Raw genomic sequence first — 18,507 nt, forward strand, 5'->3', positions numbered from 1 at the left:
TCAATTCATGTACCCGGAAGATATATTTTTCTAACCTACCTTTTTATAATCCTTAAGGTGTCTAGTTAATGAATTTTGATGTTCCCAGAGCTAATTATTGTCCAATATATGTTTTTTCATAGTAGCAGAGTCCAAGTTTGTGTGCTTGCATACATTTTTATTTTTTATTTTTTTTGCAAGCACATACATAGGTTTGTGGTGGCTCACGGGTAGAGTGGTGATTATGATTGCAGCGGTGTACTAGTACATTTACTTAAGTACTGTACATAAGTACAATTTTGAGGTATTTGTACTACAGTTGAGTATTTTCAATTTCCAATACATTTTAGAGGCGAATATTGTACTTTTACATTTTACATTTATTTGAAAACTTTAGTTACTAGTTGCTTTGTATATTTTGATTATTATTACAAAACATATACACTAACCATTTGAGCCCTACCAAGCTCACAATGCGTCGACGCATTGTGAACTTGTAGTTGTGTTGAGATGAGGCAAACTGGAGCCATTTATAGTAAGAACACTACATTTTAAATACAGAATTTAACATCAAGGATTTATTTAGCTTGAGCATAAATTAACTGATTTCAATCCAATCCCCACAGCCAGTCCATAGATCTACCTGTTATTATGTCCAAAGGTTCAACTTCTCAGTCTACCCAAACAGGCCTCTTGTAAAAATAAAAGTGATCGTGCAGGTTACTGAGATAAGACGAAGGGTTCAGATAAATGCGATTACATAGGTGTGAGCATGTATAGCCAACAGCACTGACCCAGACTTTAGTTTTTACCTCGATTATAGCTGAAAATAAATGCTACAAAAATACAATGCGAACCGAGGAATGTATACCTCCAAGCCCAATCCTTGCCACAGATCTCTCATCATCACTCCATTTCCCGCTTCTTTCACCCCCCTTTAGCCCACTTTTATTGCTGTTTCTATTGTTGCAGAGGTGGGGAGATAACACCCCGCATGGCAACACACCGCGGCACTGCATTTTACGACGCTTCTAACCCCAGTCACACTGCGGTGGTTACGATGCCTAGGAGTGGTGACGTCTTTTAACATTGAACTGGCAGCCCAGCCAACACTGCAATGGCACTCCATGAACTGGAATATTGCCCTATACAAGCCCTGTTATGATGCCTCTGGGGTTTTTGATGATGGAATGTCTTCCTTTGATTTTTAATTCATCCACAGGGAAACTAAAAAGTTGTAAGAAATCAGTTTGCAGATACAGTAGATGCGAGGACATTAATGTACTTTGTAGTTGCACCTCTACCTGCTTGGTTGGTAATGCACTATTGGAGAATGGGCTGGGGGTGGGGTGTTAGCAGAGGGCCGGTGAGTGGGCGGCAGAGACCCATTTCCTGCTGTCAATGACCTGAGGAGAGGTGTCTGTCAGTGTGTGGACTTGAAGGACCCGAATTGTGATAATGACGATAATGGCTGTGAATTGAGATGTGAATTTGAGCACTTTGTCTAAGGGTGTGCGTTGGGGCTTTAAGTTACAAGCGAGCTTGAATGTGATTATGCATGTACGGAACTACGGATCACAGCATTTCTTTATTGGCAGGTAATTGCCTAGGAAATTATGGTGCAGTGACAGGCTGACAATAAACACTTCCACCATCTATTAGTGCAACAGGACATTGCAGAACGTACATTCAGACTTTATATAAGACCGAAAAGTACGAACGAGAATGGCTTCATGAATAAATGCTCCGAAATGTGTCGAAAACAACTCCTACGGAACACCATTTACATACTGATGAGTCATGACGACACAGGGACAGCAGAACACCTCCGACGCAGCACAACACAATGGACAGCAGATTACGAATATACTCGGCACTCAAGCACTATGTCAGAACGAATAGAAAGAGCACAGTCATTTGCATTCTAAAGGGAGAACTGCAGAGGACGGCCTTCTTTAGGATAGTACGTGTAGTTGTGGCACCAGGTAATGGCTCTGGCAGGGGATCACTCAGGACTCAGGACAGAGGTGTCAGTACTGTGATATTTGCCCAGGCATGTTGACTTCCATTCGACCGTAGATGGTTCATTTATGTAGCACCTTTATCCAAAGCGCTTTACAATGTGCATTACATTCACCAATTCACACACATTCTCACACACACATAGCGAGCGGAACAAACCATGCAAGGCACCAACCTGTTCATCAGAGAATCAGGGCTTCAGTGTCTTGCTCATGGACATTCCAACACTTAACTCAGGGGCACTGGAGAACGAACATGGAACCATATGTTTCCCAAGCGACCGACTCTACCTCCTAAGCTTCTAATCAGTTTGCTAATCAAGAGTTTGGCCATCTAAGAGCACCAATAAACTGTAGCAGTATCAATTACAATGTAATATATTTCTCCAATGAAATGCAGCAAGTCTATAGTCTTAAGTACGGTATGTTGAGGCCACCAAGGGCACGGAGACGGGCTCCTCTACATTAATGTGTTCTCGACAAACGAAAAGTGAGTCTCGTGCTTAGGGTTAGTTGGCTGCCAAGAATCTGAATTAGGGAAGACAGATTGTGGTTCAAATGTTCAGCTTATCTGATTTCACTCACGATCAGCCAGGACTGGAGTGTAATGAATGGCAGTATTATGCAGCTGTCACTTTTTTCTTTAACGATTAACTGTCCTCTCCGTCAAATGCAACATGTTGAGTCATGTCACTTGCGTTGAGTCATTTGCCTTTCAACTTCCATGGGGACAGAAAGTGCTGCGTGTAATGTTCAGATATAGTTACCCCAATGAAAAGCACCCAGCTGCCTCATTCTTGAGGCCACTGGGCCTTAATTGTCTCAACCAGACAACCCCCAATCTCGCTCAGTTCGCGTTTCCTTTCATCAGAATAAAGTGTTATTAACCACATGAACTAGTAGTGCTCGTAATCTGCACGTGCCACGGGGCCATAATAAACAGCAAAGATGGCAGATATACAAACATTTTGGGACGCCCGCTAGCTAAGCGGTCCAGGTGCATGCCTCACATAGGCTTTGGCCTGACAGCGTGCCGCGTGTTCGAGTCCCATTCATGACGACCTTTGCTGCATGTCTCTCCACTTCTCTCTCTCCCTCTTTCTTGTCAGTCTTCACTTCCCCCCAAAAAAAATAGTTGAGCCGATCTGCATCGACATGTTATATGTAAGCTTGTAGATCGGCTATTTGAACTATTTTAAAAGGTTTTTCAAAATAGTAAAAAATAGCAAATAAGTTTAGAGATAAGGGTAGGGGTGGCGCAAGTGTGTTTGTGAGTGAATACAATGCATGTGCATTAACGCTCTCTTATCTATGGGCATGAAAGTGTGTTGCATACTGTATACAGGACAGGTAGTACAGTACTACATGAGTTTTCCTCTCGTGAGTTGTGGAAATGTAAAATTGTAACGGGCATCCATCATCCATCCAACACATGTCCTGGACCAGGGTTCACATAGAATTACGCCTTAGCCCCACGATGGTCCGCTTGTGGGACCACAGCGACCAGGTTTACAATGGGAAGGGGGGAAACGGCAGGAACTGCACCCTAGGTGTTTCTCTCATAACTTCCTGATGTTACAGAGGAGGCGACGAGGTGTGGTCCGTATGTCTGGCGCGCGCGTCTGGGGCAGAGGCTTCAATATCTGGAGGCTGAGAGGAAGGGGCTGCAGGGCCCTCAACGCATGCCTGTTGCACTGTATGATTTTAGATTGGTTTAGTTTAATGGTCATTCCTTAACCACTGGAGCCCTAATTTATCAAGGGCACAAAGAGTAGGCAGACCATTGCACATACCCACTGGTTTAAAAAAATATATATATAATTATAATTATAAGCATAAAAAGGACATGTTTACTTCCATTGCGGCACTTGTGTTTGACAGCATTAAGAAAGAGGCATTGGCAATGAGCTGTGCGCCATGAGAACCTCAATACAAATACACACTACAACACTGAACCACAACACAAGAAGCCGATAACCTGAGTGTGTGGATAGGAATCATAGGATATACACCCTTGCATGCACACGCACGTGCACGGTCTCACTTCCCCTTTGTCCCGCGCTCTGTCTCTCTTTCGCTCTCTTCTGGGAGGAAGCCGCGGAGACGACAAGGTCAACTGTCCTCTCTGTGTTCTCTAGAAGGCCCCTGGGTCCCTGGCCACAAGCCCAGGGCCCAATCTGAAAGGCCCCTATCTGCCTATTGTCTCTGAGAGAAAGACACTCGTCCCTTGGACCTGTCTCTTTTCACACCACAGCATTTCTCACCCTCTCATTGTCTCCATTGCCTAATGTGAATGAAGTCTCTCTTCTTTGTACGACCCCCCCCCCAACACACACACACACACACACACACACAAACACGCTCACATTTGCTCTCGTACTTATGAACGCACGGCACACACAACACAACCTGAAATAACATTTCCCGAGTGCAAGAAATGCATATCCAGATAAATATCTTCAGAAGGAAACTCAATGCACATCATTCTCTAAACCCAAACACAAAGTGGCTTTAGGGAGTCCGTGCCAAGGTCCCTGGAAAACTTGAGAGCGCGTCTGAAAGCTTTGCCCCTCACCCCGGCGAGCTGCCAAACTCTCTGTCTCTCTGCCTCCATCTCTGTGGCACTCTTGCGTTCTCTCTCTCTCTCTCTCTCTCTCTCTCGCTCTCTCTTCTCTCTCTCTCTCTCTCTCTCTCTCTCTCTCTCTCTCTCTCTCTTCTTTCTTTTGCATTGTCTGTCTGTCTGTCTGTCTGTCTGTCTGTCTGTCTGTCTGTCTGTCTGTCTGTCTGTCTGTCTGTCTGTCTGTCTGTCTGTCTGTCTGTCTGTCTGTCTCTGTCTTTCAAAGCCATTTAGTTGTGTGACTTATAGTCATTTGTCATTTGCCACAGGTAATGTGGCAGGTGACAAACAGTCCTGTAGCATTCTCTGAACTGTTGTCAGGGGAGAAGTAAGTGTGTGTGTGTGTGTGTGTGTGTGTGTGTGTGTGTGTGTGCGTGTGCGTGTATGCGCGCGCATGGAGGGGGTGCTTTGCGTGTGGGGGAGGGGGGGTGCTTTGTCTGCTGGACAATAGCGTAAACTCATTTGTCATTTAGAGGCTTTTAAATGGAGCCATCATGGGCTTTCAGTCTTCCACGGTGACGGATGGTGCAGACCTTGTCTAAATAAATCACGCCAAACATCCCCTGGCCTGTCAACTGACCATGCTGGACGTTGTCCTGTGCTGCTACACGTGACGTGGCTGTCTTCCTGTGCAGAGTGAATTTCCCTCGGGGAACCAGGAACGCAATTATGCTGCATTATGTGATTGCTTCTCGTCCGCCTGTTTGACAGAATGCACTAGGGTAGTAGGGTTTGACTATGAGGTTTTTAATGCAGTTATGAAAACGTCTTCTGCTGTGGCACTCTTTCACAAACAAAAAAGAAATGTGGTAGAATTATATAATCAAGAAAATTAAAACAAAATTACATTAAAACAGGCCCAATATGAGTAATATGCACAATCATTGCATCTTCTCAATGAAATGTTTTTCTTTCCAAAGGGGCAAAAGGCCCCATTTGTAGCAAAAGTCTTTGCGTCGTCCTGTGTGGACGGATTGTCAGGCTTGTCCCTGAGATGAAGTGTCCCTACAAACAATGACATCATTGTGATGGAGCTGAAGTGAGAGATGAGTACCAGAGACCCCTTTCCTCTCACTCATTCAGTGTCTTCAGAATAGAGAGGGAATAGAGGTGGGGTGTTGGGGGGCTGCTGACAAGGTTTGTGGGCAGATCTCCCTCTCCCTCTCTCTCTCTTTCTCTCGTGAGAACTTGACGATACTGTTACCAGGATGCAACTATGGATTACTTTTTCGATTAATCTAGTAGAAGCACATGCTTTTTACATACCAGTAAGACGCGCAAACGCGGGAAGCGAACACAGCTGAGACCCTGCAGATCATGTCTGTCTGTCTGTCTGTCTGTGTATCTGTCCCGCTGTTACTGTATATGTGGACCTGGCCCCTTTTGTGCCCATATATGGAGCTGAGTGATTTGTTTGTGATTGATGCAACACACACGGACGTATAGCGGGACAGACAGACACACACACAGACAGACAGGATCTGCTAGGTCTCATAGTAAGTGCTCACTGCATTCGCAATTATATATATATATATTTTTTTAAGATCTTGTTTTTTGGGGGGTGGGGGGGGGGGGCTTTTTTCCTTTATTGATTGTTGTACAGTAGGTAGACAGGAATCGGGGAGAGATATGGGGGGGGGTTTGTGTTTACACAAACACAGTGAGCCCCACAGAAGGAGTCCATGTCAGTTTGCATCTTCCACTTTTTTTTCTCCATGCAAATATATTATATTTATATATTATTATTGCTATTCGTGTTGTTGCTGATGTATTGGTCATGATGATGAATTGAGTAGACTGGACCACAATTGAAACAAGCCACAGGGGCTTTTTGTGTTTGTTTTTTTAGCATAGCATTTTTTTTTACTGTATTAAGAAAAAAACTATAATGACATGTCCAAAACATAGATGGATAGATTAGATTATTAATACATTACTTTATTAAATTGTCTAATTTTAATAATCAATGAAATTGATTAGTTCGATTAACTGTGGCACCCCTAATTGGGACTGGAGAAGCACAATCATCTAACCGCTGTAGAGCGATGAACCCCTAAACAACAAATGCTGCGTTCCCCGAGCACAATCGGTTTGGCACGAGACATCCAGATTTTAATGATTGCATTGCTCTATTAGATGATTGAGTCTTAAAAGTGTATAGTCTTCCAATCAACCAAGGACTTGGATGACCCCACCAAACCATTTGTCATTCTTGTAAGAATAGGTTTCACTTTGACCAAATGGGGGTTGGGTTTGAGTGACGTGTCTCATTTTGGAACTGTCTTTTCTAAATACTATACTATTCCTGTGGCGGGTGTGTTTGTTCAAATCATGCCGTTGAGAAACCAGCCCGGCGGGACCAAGCTGTCCACTGTGCGGTTTATTTTTAATGAAACAATCAAATAAATGTTTGTCGTTTGTGGGCTCAGATGATATCAGACCATTTGGAGCATATCAGAGACCCTGACACATGACATGAGATCAACAGAGGACAGTCAACTCAACTCAACTCTATACAGGTCTAAAAAAAAGAAGGCCTAAACAAGTTCCATCGCTGCAAGTTTCAAGAAAGGTGGAAAAGAAAACACATTCATCAGCCTTTACAAAATAGCCATGAGTCGAATAACAGCAAGAGAGAACTAGGAATAATATGGCAGTATGGAAGAGAAATGGATTGCTTAAGGGAGTGAAAGAGCGAGAGAGAAGGGCAAGAGAGAGTGGACAGTCATCTGGCTTCAAGGAATTCTCTGACTTAGGGAGTGGGGGTGGAGGAGTCCTATGGGCTTGATGGGGAGGAAGGGGGTGGGGAGACAGGGTTGTTGACTCTCAAGTGTTTTGTGTGTGTGTGTGTGTGTGTGTGTGTGTGTGTGTGTGGGGGGGAGGGGGGGGGTGTATGAGGATAGGGTGTAAGAGAGAAATGTGGGAGGGGCTGACAAGGCTCAACTACTCCTGTGCTCTGATTGCATACATACATACACACAGTCACTGAGTCAGTCGGTCACACTCTGTCTGCGCTTCAATCAGTGCCACTATACTCAGTGTTTGGGACGACCACCTCGCTCTGTCTCCGTCTCTCAGTCTCAGTCACAGCCGGTGAGTGTCTGTGTCTGCTGTCTGTGCTTTAAGAACCGCAGCACGGCATTGACTCAATGAGGAGCACGTGTTTGGATTCAGCAACAATTTATTTTTGTTCAACTGGGTTTTTCCGTCACCTGATCGGTCACTCTGCGACCCGGGGACTGTTTTTTAAAGAGAAGAGAAGCTGTGTGTGTGCACCCTAGGGCTTATATTTATTTATTTTTTGATCTGTTTGGAGTGTGGAGCAGTAAGGGGCCAGGGAGGTATGGATTAATAGTTTTGAGTGCTGTGCCTGGGGATTTCAGGATACTGGTGTAAGGACTCATGTTGAAGTTACCAGAGAGGAGCATGCTGTTTCTGGAGGTAAGAAAAGATAAACCGTACTGACGTAAATGTTGTGATGCATTCCGTATTCGGGGTTGTATTTGCCCTAGGAAAGGGCACACATTTGTGGTTTTGTATTAATTTATTCAGTCTTGAACTTCTGCCATATTTCACCCCAGGCTCATAGATCTGACCTTTAACTGAATATGAACAGGATTTAACATTAACAACACACCTCAGCTGTGTCAAGGAGACATCATCAGTGTAGTCTTGAACTATTAAGGAGCTGAGATTTGTCCAAGTGTCTGTGGCTCTGTAAAGCTGTGTGTGGGGTGTTTTGGTGAGGTGAGGTGAGGTGTTGATAGAGTGGGCTGGAGAGAGAGTGAATAGGCTAAGAGTAAGCTTAGCTCAAGATTACGGAGCTGGAAGTGTGTTTGTTTGTGTGCGTCTGTCTGTGTCTGTCTGTGTTTCTTAAATCATATGACATGTATGTATGTGTGTACATACAGACTTGCACACACGACTGTCTCATTTTGTGTGTGTGTGTGTGTGTGTGCGCGCGCGTGTGTGTGCGCGTGCGCAGGTGGTCTCAGTCAAATTGTTAGTTCTTCAGACCCCCTGACACCCATTTGGCCCTAGCCTAGAATAACACTCTTCATCAAGTCAGAGAATGGTGACCTCGGTCCTTCAACACTTCTCACACAGCCTAATAGTTTTTCTTAAAGCAACACCCATGACATTTAGAAAAATGCATGCTTTTGAATGTCTCTACTTGGATTTTTCCACATTTGGTCAGGGTTTACATGTTTATAACACATTTAACTAAGGGAATATTCTGCTGGGCTATAAGAATACAACCTTAATTAAAAACAACAACATTTAGGTATTCAACAGTGCAATAACCTTAACATTCCTGGATGACCACTTTGACAATTTCAAGTTTATTCCATGATTACTAACGTGTACAATGCAACCCGTAGTAAATGTAGGTGTCAAACACTTTAGTCACCATCTGTGAAAGTCATACTCTCCATATTACAACACGTTCAGTCAGATAGCCAGAGGATGTATGCGTTTGAAAAGGTCTTGTATTCGACCAGTTAATTCCTATGGCTTCCACCAGCCTAATAAAAAGCCTTTCTAGAAGTGTCAGTTAACTAAGAACACACACGTGCATGCGTGCGCACACACACACACACACACACACACACACACACACAGGCGTCAGTTGGCTAGCTACATCTGGCCTCTGTTTACATTTACATAGAGCCAATGTTGTGACTCTTTGGCTTTAAATGCCCTTTCTCTTTTCATCCCACCATTGGCCTCCCCTCCTCTCATCTTTAGGCCTCACATCGACTTAAAGGAAGGGCGACAGACCGTTCATTTAGTTTTTGTTTTCGACAAAGACACACATTGTGTTATTGCCAGGGGGTGACGAGGTGTAACATGAGTGGGTGTGTATGTTGGCTGTAAGAATTCACCCTCGTCTTCTTTCCCCCCGCAAGTTTCTGAGAGGAGAGAGGAGCACAGACAGACAGAGACTGAGGAGAGGTTGAGGTTTTCCGTTGTACAACGCAATGAAGCATATTCGGTGGTTTTACAGAGACTATCATCTAAACACACGTCCATCTTAGTAGTATCTTGTGAATATGCACACGTATCATATGTAGGAAAATATGATGTTTTTGTGAAATAATCAAAGGAGTTTGTGGGGAATCTTTAAATGAGAAACTGGCTATTTCTAAATGAGCTCTTGCTATGGAGAGCCGCAAGGCATTATGGTCTATTTACAACCACCAAATTCCTTTTGGGGTAACACAAGCATGCATTAGCTCATCCATTATCTTCCATTATCCATTATCTCACCATCTCTTCTCCCTACCATACTTTTTTCACCGCTGTCCCTCAAGGGTCTCTACTTGTTTCCCTCATTGTCCCCCTGTACAACATGACATCTCTTAATCTAACTGTGAGCTTGTACGTTGGATACAGAATATCGGCCTAATTTGTTCACCAATTATGACATGCCCAGGGACTAGGATTCATGCAGTTACACTGGCACTTAATCTAAAGTTTACTTACTTTTCAAAGAAACCCAGAGCCTCACTCGGGGCATTTAGTCCCACTGTTCTAAGGCCATTATTCCAAGTGATAACGTATGTGACCTGCACAGGTTCTGTTGGCTCTCACTGGCAGTGACAGCCTAGGGATGCATCATGCTGCTTTTATCACTGGCAGTGATAGCCTATAGGGATGCATCATGCTGCTTTTATCACTGGCAGTGATAGCCTATAGGGATGCATCATGCTGCTTTTATTGGTCGTGACGTGCACAATGCAGTGCGTGATGATGGGATTGGACTGGGTTTTCCTGTTTCCACATGATTAACAACTAACAAAGTAGCAGACATACATAATGTTACATAATATGACACAGCATCACCTCACGCTGAAGATTCCCTGTCAGAACCCAGTGCCCACTGCCCTCCTCCGTTTAAATAATGAAAACAGAGAAAGACTTTAAGGTTGGTTTAGATGGCTGTCAAATGTGTAGGATAGGTTAACAAAGGTTTCTGAGTGGTATCATTAACTGTTCTACCATAAAACCTGATAGTGTAGTCACTAAAAAGCTACACCCCCCTTTTGCTGTGATAAGGGCTTTGCCTTGAGCTTAAACAGCATTCATAATCTGTTCATTTGATGTTATGAGGCCTCCAGGCCTGTTTTTTTAAATGGTATTCAATTGTATGGTAATTTAGGGCACTGCCACAAAGGCCACAAGCATAGGCAGAATTAACATCTCTACGTGGGAAAGGTGTGTCCTCGGACCCACCATACATGAGGTCCTCTGTTCCCAGGACCTGTTCTGTCAGCATGTCCTTGATGTCTTATCCATATGAACACTTCCCTATTCAGGGCCAAACATTTGCTGAAAAAGAGGTGGCGAGTATAGTTGCCACTGTCTCACAGCAGGCATGTCCCGGGTTCGAACCCCGGCAGGGTTTGCCTTTCTGTGGGGAGTTATCATGTTCTCCCCATGTTTGGGTTATAGACATATTATGCATGCTAGGTAGTATAGGTACTCCAGCTAGTGCACTACGACCAGAGTTTGTCCCTGAGCGCTTCGCGGTTGCCGGTCACTGCCCCAAGCATGGGTAAATGCAGAAGAAGTTACAGTGCAACGTGAACTTCAGACCAAGCACAGAGCTGATCCTGGTCAAGTTTACTATAGTATCAAGGATTTAAGTGATTAAGTTGTACATTTTAAAGTTTTTGGCCATACTACCCTGTAAGAGACAAGCATCAATTGCGTCCTTCTATGTGCTTTGAAAGTCATACATTTCAGTTAGGGTTAGATATCACATCAGCTATAATTATATTGATAAGTGCAAGTGAATATAGCATGTAATCCACTGCTGTATCAACAACACTTTTTGATGGTACAGGAGAGATGAGCCCTGAAGCCATTTCTCTCAGTCTCAATTATGGGATTTGTCTTCATAAGCTCAAAGTGAACGCAACTCCAAAGTCATGATTTGCCTTTGCTCGCATATAATCCCTTCAGTTTTTGTTTAATTGAAGCCATTGAGGCTTTAATACCTCAGAGGGCATGTCTTTTGTCCAAAAGATCAACCCTGTGTGAAGTTTGGAGGGGCTGTGTGAAGCTATGCTGACTGTTATTGCCCCAAACAAGCAGGGGCGTTCTGCCAGCCATTCTGGGGCCCCAATTTGCACGTCAAAGAGGCAGAACAGAGCCGGGGAAAGCAGAAGTGGCTTTTTCAACACCAAAGCCTTGTTATCAGACTTTAAAAGGTGTGTGTGTGTGTGTGTGTGTGTGTGTGTGTGTGTGTGTGTGTGTGTGTGTGTGTGTGTGTGTGTGTGTGTGTGTGTGTGTGTGTGTGTGTGTGTGTGTGTGTGTGTGTGTGTGTGTGTGTGTGTGTGTGTGTGTGTGTGTGTGTGTGTGTGTGTGTGTGTGTGTGTGTGTGTGTGTGTGTGTGTGCGCGCGCGCAAGTGTGTGGAGGGAATAGGGGTCTCAGAAGAACATGGCTGGTTGAGATAAGACAGCTACCGCTGAAGGCGGGAGATGCATGCAGAGAACAGAAACACTCTTATCAGCTTGTAAAGAGAGGAGAAAAGGCTAGTGTTTTAGCTTCAGAGAGGCTGCTTGGATGTGTGTTCAAGACCTGAATAAAGATTTATCTTTAACCACATGAACCCCCAGAGCCCCTATTCTGGGCATGGCTCATAATAGGTCGAGCATTCAGCAAAAACATTATATCTAATAGATCAGGACATTTATGTGTAGATGAGGGTTAGGGGGGGTTCAGTGGGCCTAGTATCAACTCTGGTCATCTAATTAATATATATTGGTTAAATGCACACCTTTAATGGGGTATTATTTGCAGAGTTCTTTTGGGGCGTATGAAAGCTAGCATACACCGAATGCACGGTTGTTTGGTGATAATCTAAAATGCCCGCTCTGTGCCCACAGTAAAGCCTGTTGAGACTGCCAATGCATTCAGAAGCATCGTGCCCTGCATGTCCGGGCATACTTTACATACTGTACGTCACTCCTATATCGCTCTGATCCAGGGTATTATAACGGAGACATAGGACTAATCTTTTCATTCACCGGCGGCATGTTATGACACATGGGCTATTTGGTTCAGACAAAGATGCGGTTGGTTGTCAGAGGAGACAAACGTACACGTTTTCTGGGTCATCCCAGAGTATGCACAAGCCAAATGATTGCTGTTTACCTGCCAAACCTGGCCATGTCTTTTCTCGGAAACGACGGCGCTGTGGTTTTGAACAAATCACCAATGTTCAGAGGTCATTTGTGATTATCTGGTTGGTGATCATACTAAAACTGATTCTGATCTGTCACCACCACTTTCATCCACCAGATGGCACTCAATGTGTTTAACCATTTACACATCAGCCATACATCGCATCGTGACGTGTTGTGTAGATCTGCCATTTTCAAAAGATCTTGGAAATATTAAGTTTAGACACATACATCTTGTATCGGGGGATTCGGGGTGGGTGGGTGACCGTGACACAAAATAATTTCAGACGGGGGTCCGCGGCCAAACACATTTCAATTTGGGCATCCTTGTTGACATGGAAAAGGTTTGGACGACTGGAGTAGACAAACCTGATTACAGTTCAGAGACCTTTCAATGACCTGTCCTCGATCAAAGCAGAGAACTAGCAAAGTGTGCCTGGTAAACCTCTTGGTGCACTGCTCTTTGTTCCATGACATGCTAGAATGCACTCTTAACGAGGCCACAGGTCATAGATATGTGCAGATTTACACGCAGCATGAAAGGTGGACAGATTGGTATACCCTTGCCAGAGATAACAGACTTTTAATGGTAGCGCAGACCTTTTAACCTGATGTGCCTATAGCAAATGTAAATCCGCCATTGTAAAGGACTAGATCTCATTCATATGCAACGTGAGATATGCGCAGTTCAACTACAATTAAGTTGGCAATGCATCTAGCGTCCAATCCTGTGCTGCTTCAAATACCTTTATTGACATTGTCGACCTGTAGGTGTCCTACCTGACACCATAAATGTCTCGGTGGAAGAGTAGAGGCTGCCTCCACCTTCATCTATGGCGTTATAATTTGGTTTCTTGTATTGGTTCATGTTTTTATAACATAACCACTTATTAACCAGCGTTATCACGAAGAAAACGAATACATTGTGAAATCACACAATCTGCTTTGCTGATTTTAGTGATTCATTCATTCGTTTCCCTTTCTCTCTCAAACAGCGCCCGTGTGCCATGAACCTGGAGCGATTGGAGAGGGGGGAGCGCCTGTTGCCCCGAAGCCTAGAAATGGAGCCTCGTGCCGGGGGAAAGATGGGGAAGATCTCCCTGGGCTTCCAGAGAAGCTCCACGTCGGACGATGACTCTGGCTGTGCCCTGGAGGAGTACGCCTGGGTGCCTCCCGGACTCAGACCTGAACAGGTACAAACCCTGGCCCTATCAGTTATCACTGTACTGAAGACTGCATAACCATTAAACCACTTCCTTGGTAAACTACTACTTTAACTTGGGGGTTAATTGGCTCTGTAATTGGTTCCCGTTTTTGTCATCGGCACCAAATCTACAAGCTTGTCGAGTTGTGAGCCTCTATTTAGAATCATCCCAGAAGCACCCTGGCTCCTTTTTTAAAAAGATTCTGGCAAATGTGTCCTTTTTACTCTGAGTTAAATCTACTCTATACTCTCAGTATTTTAGCGTGTATACATTGTTGACGCACACAGGCAGTGGCTCCAATGTGGCTCATTTCCTGGATGCTGATACATGTGTGTACATCCAGTCCATAGTAGGCAGATTCCATTTCTGTCAGTGGACGTCACATTGCGGGTTCAGCCGAGGTAGCACATGCGCATGGCGACACGGCGTCATACGGTAAGTCACGCACGAGGATTAGCGCCGGCTGGCAGCAACCCAACATCTGTCACTGCTTTAACATGGGAACAAATTAAAGCATGTGTGGGGTTGTGCGCGCGTGAGCACATGTATCTCCAACATGACTCGTTCAGCAGCGATGACCACCCACAGCCGGTCGCATGCATGCAGAAACCTTGTATCTCCATATTTCATGTTTACATGAATACTGTAAAGTAATCCCTAATACCCTACTTTGTCGGACAATAGTGTCCCACGAAAGGTCATGAAGGTCACAAGTGTGAGCTTGTAGATCTGCTAATTACGCCATTATGTTTTTAAGTTAAGTGAATGTGGTTAAGCGTATGTATGTGTGGGTTTTATGAATATTGAATGAGAAGTAGTTTGTGGCTAAATAAACTATTGGCTCCATTGGAAAACAGTTTCAGACAAGCACGCCTTTCACCCGACAGCAACGATATCATTTTCAAAGTACAGTATATACGCCCAGACAAACAGAATTTACATTTGGTCTGTCGAGAGCGTTCCTTACCAGTGTCCGTTTGGTCCATCCCCACATTGTGCAGTTGACTGAATTGCAATTGACAGTGTTTGCCCCATATTTGCATTTTTGGATGACATCACGGCATCAGTAGTCAAGGACAACATCATCCCGGGAAAAAAAATCAGTCGTCATGTCGATATTTGGTGAATTTCCTCTCTTGAACGTCGTATCTGCTGTTTTCGGCATGAGACACCATGGTGTGATGATGTCATTAATACACCCCGTTTCCCAGTCATCGGTTCTGGTATTCTGGTACAGAAAACATTTTAGCAAACCAGATCAGACCTTTTATCTTCAGTATGAAGGCAGGATTCTGTCCCACTTACATGCACACATAGGGCTCCATTTTCGTCTCCGCTAAACCCCTTATCCCTAAACGTTTTTGCCTTTTTTTTTTTACTATTTTGAAAAGCTTTTTTGAATAGTTAAACTAGCCAATCTACATTGACACGTTGTGAGCTTGTAAGACTGGCCATTTTAACTATTCAAAAATGTTTTGCAAAATAGTAAAAAAAAAAAAAAGGCAAAGAAGTTTGAATAAGGAGTTTAGCGGTGATGAAAATGGAGCCCATTGAGTCAGGGCCTTTACACGCATCGCATGCACACACACACACACACATGCATGGATAATATACCTTTGCACATATGCACACACACACACACACACACAGGCGCACGCACATGAACACGCACACACTGACATTCATAAACCTTCAAACGTCCATAAAACAGCTGCCCCAGTGCCCCAGTGAAGTTCTTGTAAGTCACCATTTCTCCACATTAGCCTGCTTAAAAGAAGAAAAACATGCTTGTTATGTTAAAACAGCGTTCACGGTTTTCACCACAATTGGAGGCAGTCTCTGGCTGGGGGCGTACAGAGTTATTTGCTCCAGCATGACACCCATGATAGGAGCAGCATGTTCACTTAATCCTGTATGTTAAGAGGGTTGGTGTTGCAACCTCAGCAGAATGTTAGCTGCTGAGTTTTTAGCCTTGGGCCAGAGTGTGATTTCCACTCCTTTGTGAGTGAGTGAGTGTGCGTGTGCGTGCGCGTGCGCAGCACCATTAAGCTTTTATTATTTTTCTTTACTGCTCGACTCCTTCTGTCTGCAAACAGACATGTCCTCTCGTCTGCAGGCTATGTGGCACTTGTCCAACTCTCTCTCTCTTTCTGTCTCTCCATCTATGTCTCTCCTCCACTTTCCATTTGCATCAGTGTGCGGTTAAACAGTTAAACTGAGAGGGTGGTCTTTTTTTTGTTTCGTCTATGGTCATCTGCACTGAACTGCATTCATGAAGAAATAGAGATTCCATATGGTCTTCGGTCTTTACCCTTTACCTGGTGTTTTTCTTTCAAACGCCACCATTGAAGAGCTAAAGGTTCTTTGTTGCATCTTTTGTCAGGAAAAACATTCAATGTCAAACAGCAGACAGCAGACAATGACATCCATGACATATCTCTGACTCACAACTTCATATTTGGCCAAGGGTTCAGGCTGATTCGATCGGCATTGACGTTCATTATGAAATTAAAGTTACAATGTGGAAACAAAAATAAGGGGCTTAAAGGGGGAGGTACTTCTGCTGCGCTGATCTGTCGCATGACCCGGTCGAGACTCACAGACATGTCTCGCATAGCCAGGGCTATTTCTAGACTCCTACATAGACATGCTGTAAAGTGGGGTCCAGGGACCTCCAGGTTTCCTTGAGGGGGGTTACAAATACACCTTTACGTGTCTGTAACTCTCTGAGTTATGGGGGTCCCTTGGAATTAAAAGGTTTGAGAACTACCTGATTGGTTTGTGTTCATGGAGAAATGGCTGGGGGCCTTTCCTTGCGTTGTGCTCTAGTGTAGACCAGGGCATTGGAGACGCGTATGTAAAACATGAGGAGAGGAAGTCACATGAAATGGGCGAATCCTTGTCACACACATTAGACAACCAAGGCCTGACCGAACCACTGTCAGTCCTCCTAACTCACTTAAAGAGGAAAACATCATAAGACTGGTGAAGATTAGATTTTCTCCGTGCAGGGTCTTCATCAGTTTGCATAATAGCCTGCATTCATTACTATTAGAGTCTCTTCATCTCTTGTTCAATCGAATGATATGCTTTATTGGTAACTTGATTTGTAGTGAAAAGTTAATTTCCAAAACAATGAATAACCCTTTGATGGCAAAAAAGGAAGGGGAAAAAAAAGAAAAAAAATTTCATTATAACCATTCAATATCTTTTGACAGAACAGCAAGTCTGCGCAACTGTGTGACACTGTGTAAACCACTTATTTAACCACATTATTATTTTTTCCCCTCTACACCGAAAATAGACGATCTACAAGTTCCCAATGTGTCGCAAAGTGACCTTGTGCCCTTAGTGTTCGCCTATTACGACATGCTAGCATTCAAGTGTTTGGCTGTTACTTTTGAAACTCAGTCTGTGTGTGTCTGTCTGTGTGTCCTCAGGTCCAGATGTACTTCTCCTGTCTGCCAGAGGACAAGGTGCCATACGTCAACAGTCCAGGAGAGAACCACCGCATCAGGCAGCTCCTGTACCAGCTGCCCCCACACGACAACGAGGTAGAGAGACCCACAGAGAAGTGTGTGTGTGTGTGTGTGTGTGTGTGTGTGTGTGTGTGTGTGTGTGTGTGTGTGTGTGTGTGTGTGCGTGTGCGTGTGCGTGTCCTTGTGTGAGAAATAAATACAGATGGGAGAGAGAGGTTTATGTCTTTCACGCTAATAAAGCACATCAAATCGAACTGGACTGAACTGGATGTAATGAACTGTGGCTCAGGGGGTAGAGTGACCGGATGGTGTTGGATGGTTTAAACTGGACTGAACTGGATTTAACTAGGGGTGCAACAGTACGGTGTCAGTCGTGTAACCTTCTCGACGTTAAGCCGTGTATATGTTCAACAACACAGGCACAGCCATGCAAAATAACATTGACAGCTATGAGGTGGCGAAAGCTTGACCTGCATAGCAACAGTAGCTAAACTATTTACATTGGCATTGTACAATCGCGTTTTGGGGTGGGATTTGGCGAAGGGCTAGTTGTTCTGTAAAACGACTTTGGGTGCCTAGAAAAGTGCTATATAAATCAAATATATTATTATTATTATTATATTTGACTTATCGATAAAGTCATCGGTAGAATAATGGCTAAGAAGACGATGGACAGTTGCAGCCGTGGACTGTCTGCCGTGCTGGGCGTAGCTGGGACTGGGAGAGACACCATGCCCAGCGGTGTTGCTGACCACAGGCCGACGTCAGCACTGTCTCAGCAAAGACAAACGCACACTCCCATGAGCCCCTCTGGCCAAACGCACACTCCCATGAGCCCCTCTGGCCAAATGCACACTCCCATGAGCCCCTCTGGCCAAACGCACACTCCCATGAGCCCCTCTGGCCAAACGCACACTCCCATGAGCCCCTCTGGCCAAACGTTAGTGACCCGAGAACAATTAAAACAAGTTAGGCCCGACTTGTCCCGTACACTATCTTTACGGTTGTGTAAA

At 44.3% G+C, this 18,507-nt stretch overlaps 1 protein-coding gene across 3 annotated transcripts in view; it reads left to right on the top strand.

Annotated features, from left to right (window-relative positions):
- Window positions 1–18,507, top strand: part of LOC308311111 (prickle-like protein 1) — a 138,244-nt gene that overhangs the window by 107,538 nt on the left and 12,199 nt on the right. For all 3 annotated transcript variants that reach the window (XM_080757647.1, XM_080757648.1, XM_080757646.1), the window contains 2 exons: window positions 13,806–14,003; window positions 17,456–17,569. In XM_080757647.1, the coding sequence (XP_080613773.1) occupies window positions 13,818–14,003; window positions 17,456–17,569 (300 nt within the window). In that variant the 5' untranslated portion in view covers window positions 13,806–13,817. The remainder of the gene's footprint in view (window positions 1–13,805; window positions 14,004–17,455; window positions 17,570–18,507) is intronic.

This window comes from Protomyctophum bolini (genome assembly GCF_963924005.1).
Source record: "Protomyctophum bolini genome assembly, chromosome: 23".
NCBI lineage: Eukaryota > Metazoa > Chordata > Actinopteri > Myctophiformes > Myctophidae > Protomyctophum > Protomyctophum bolini.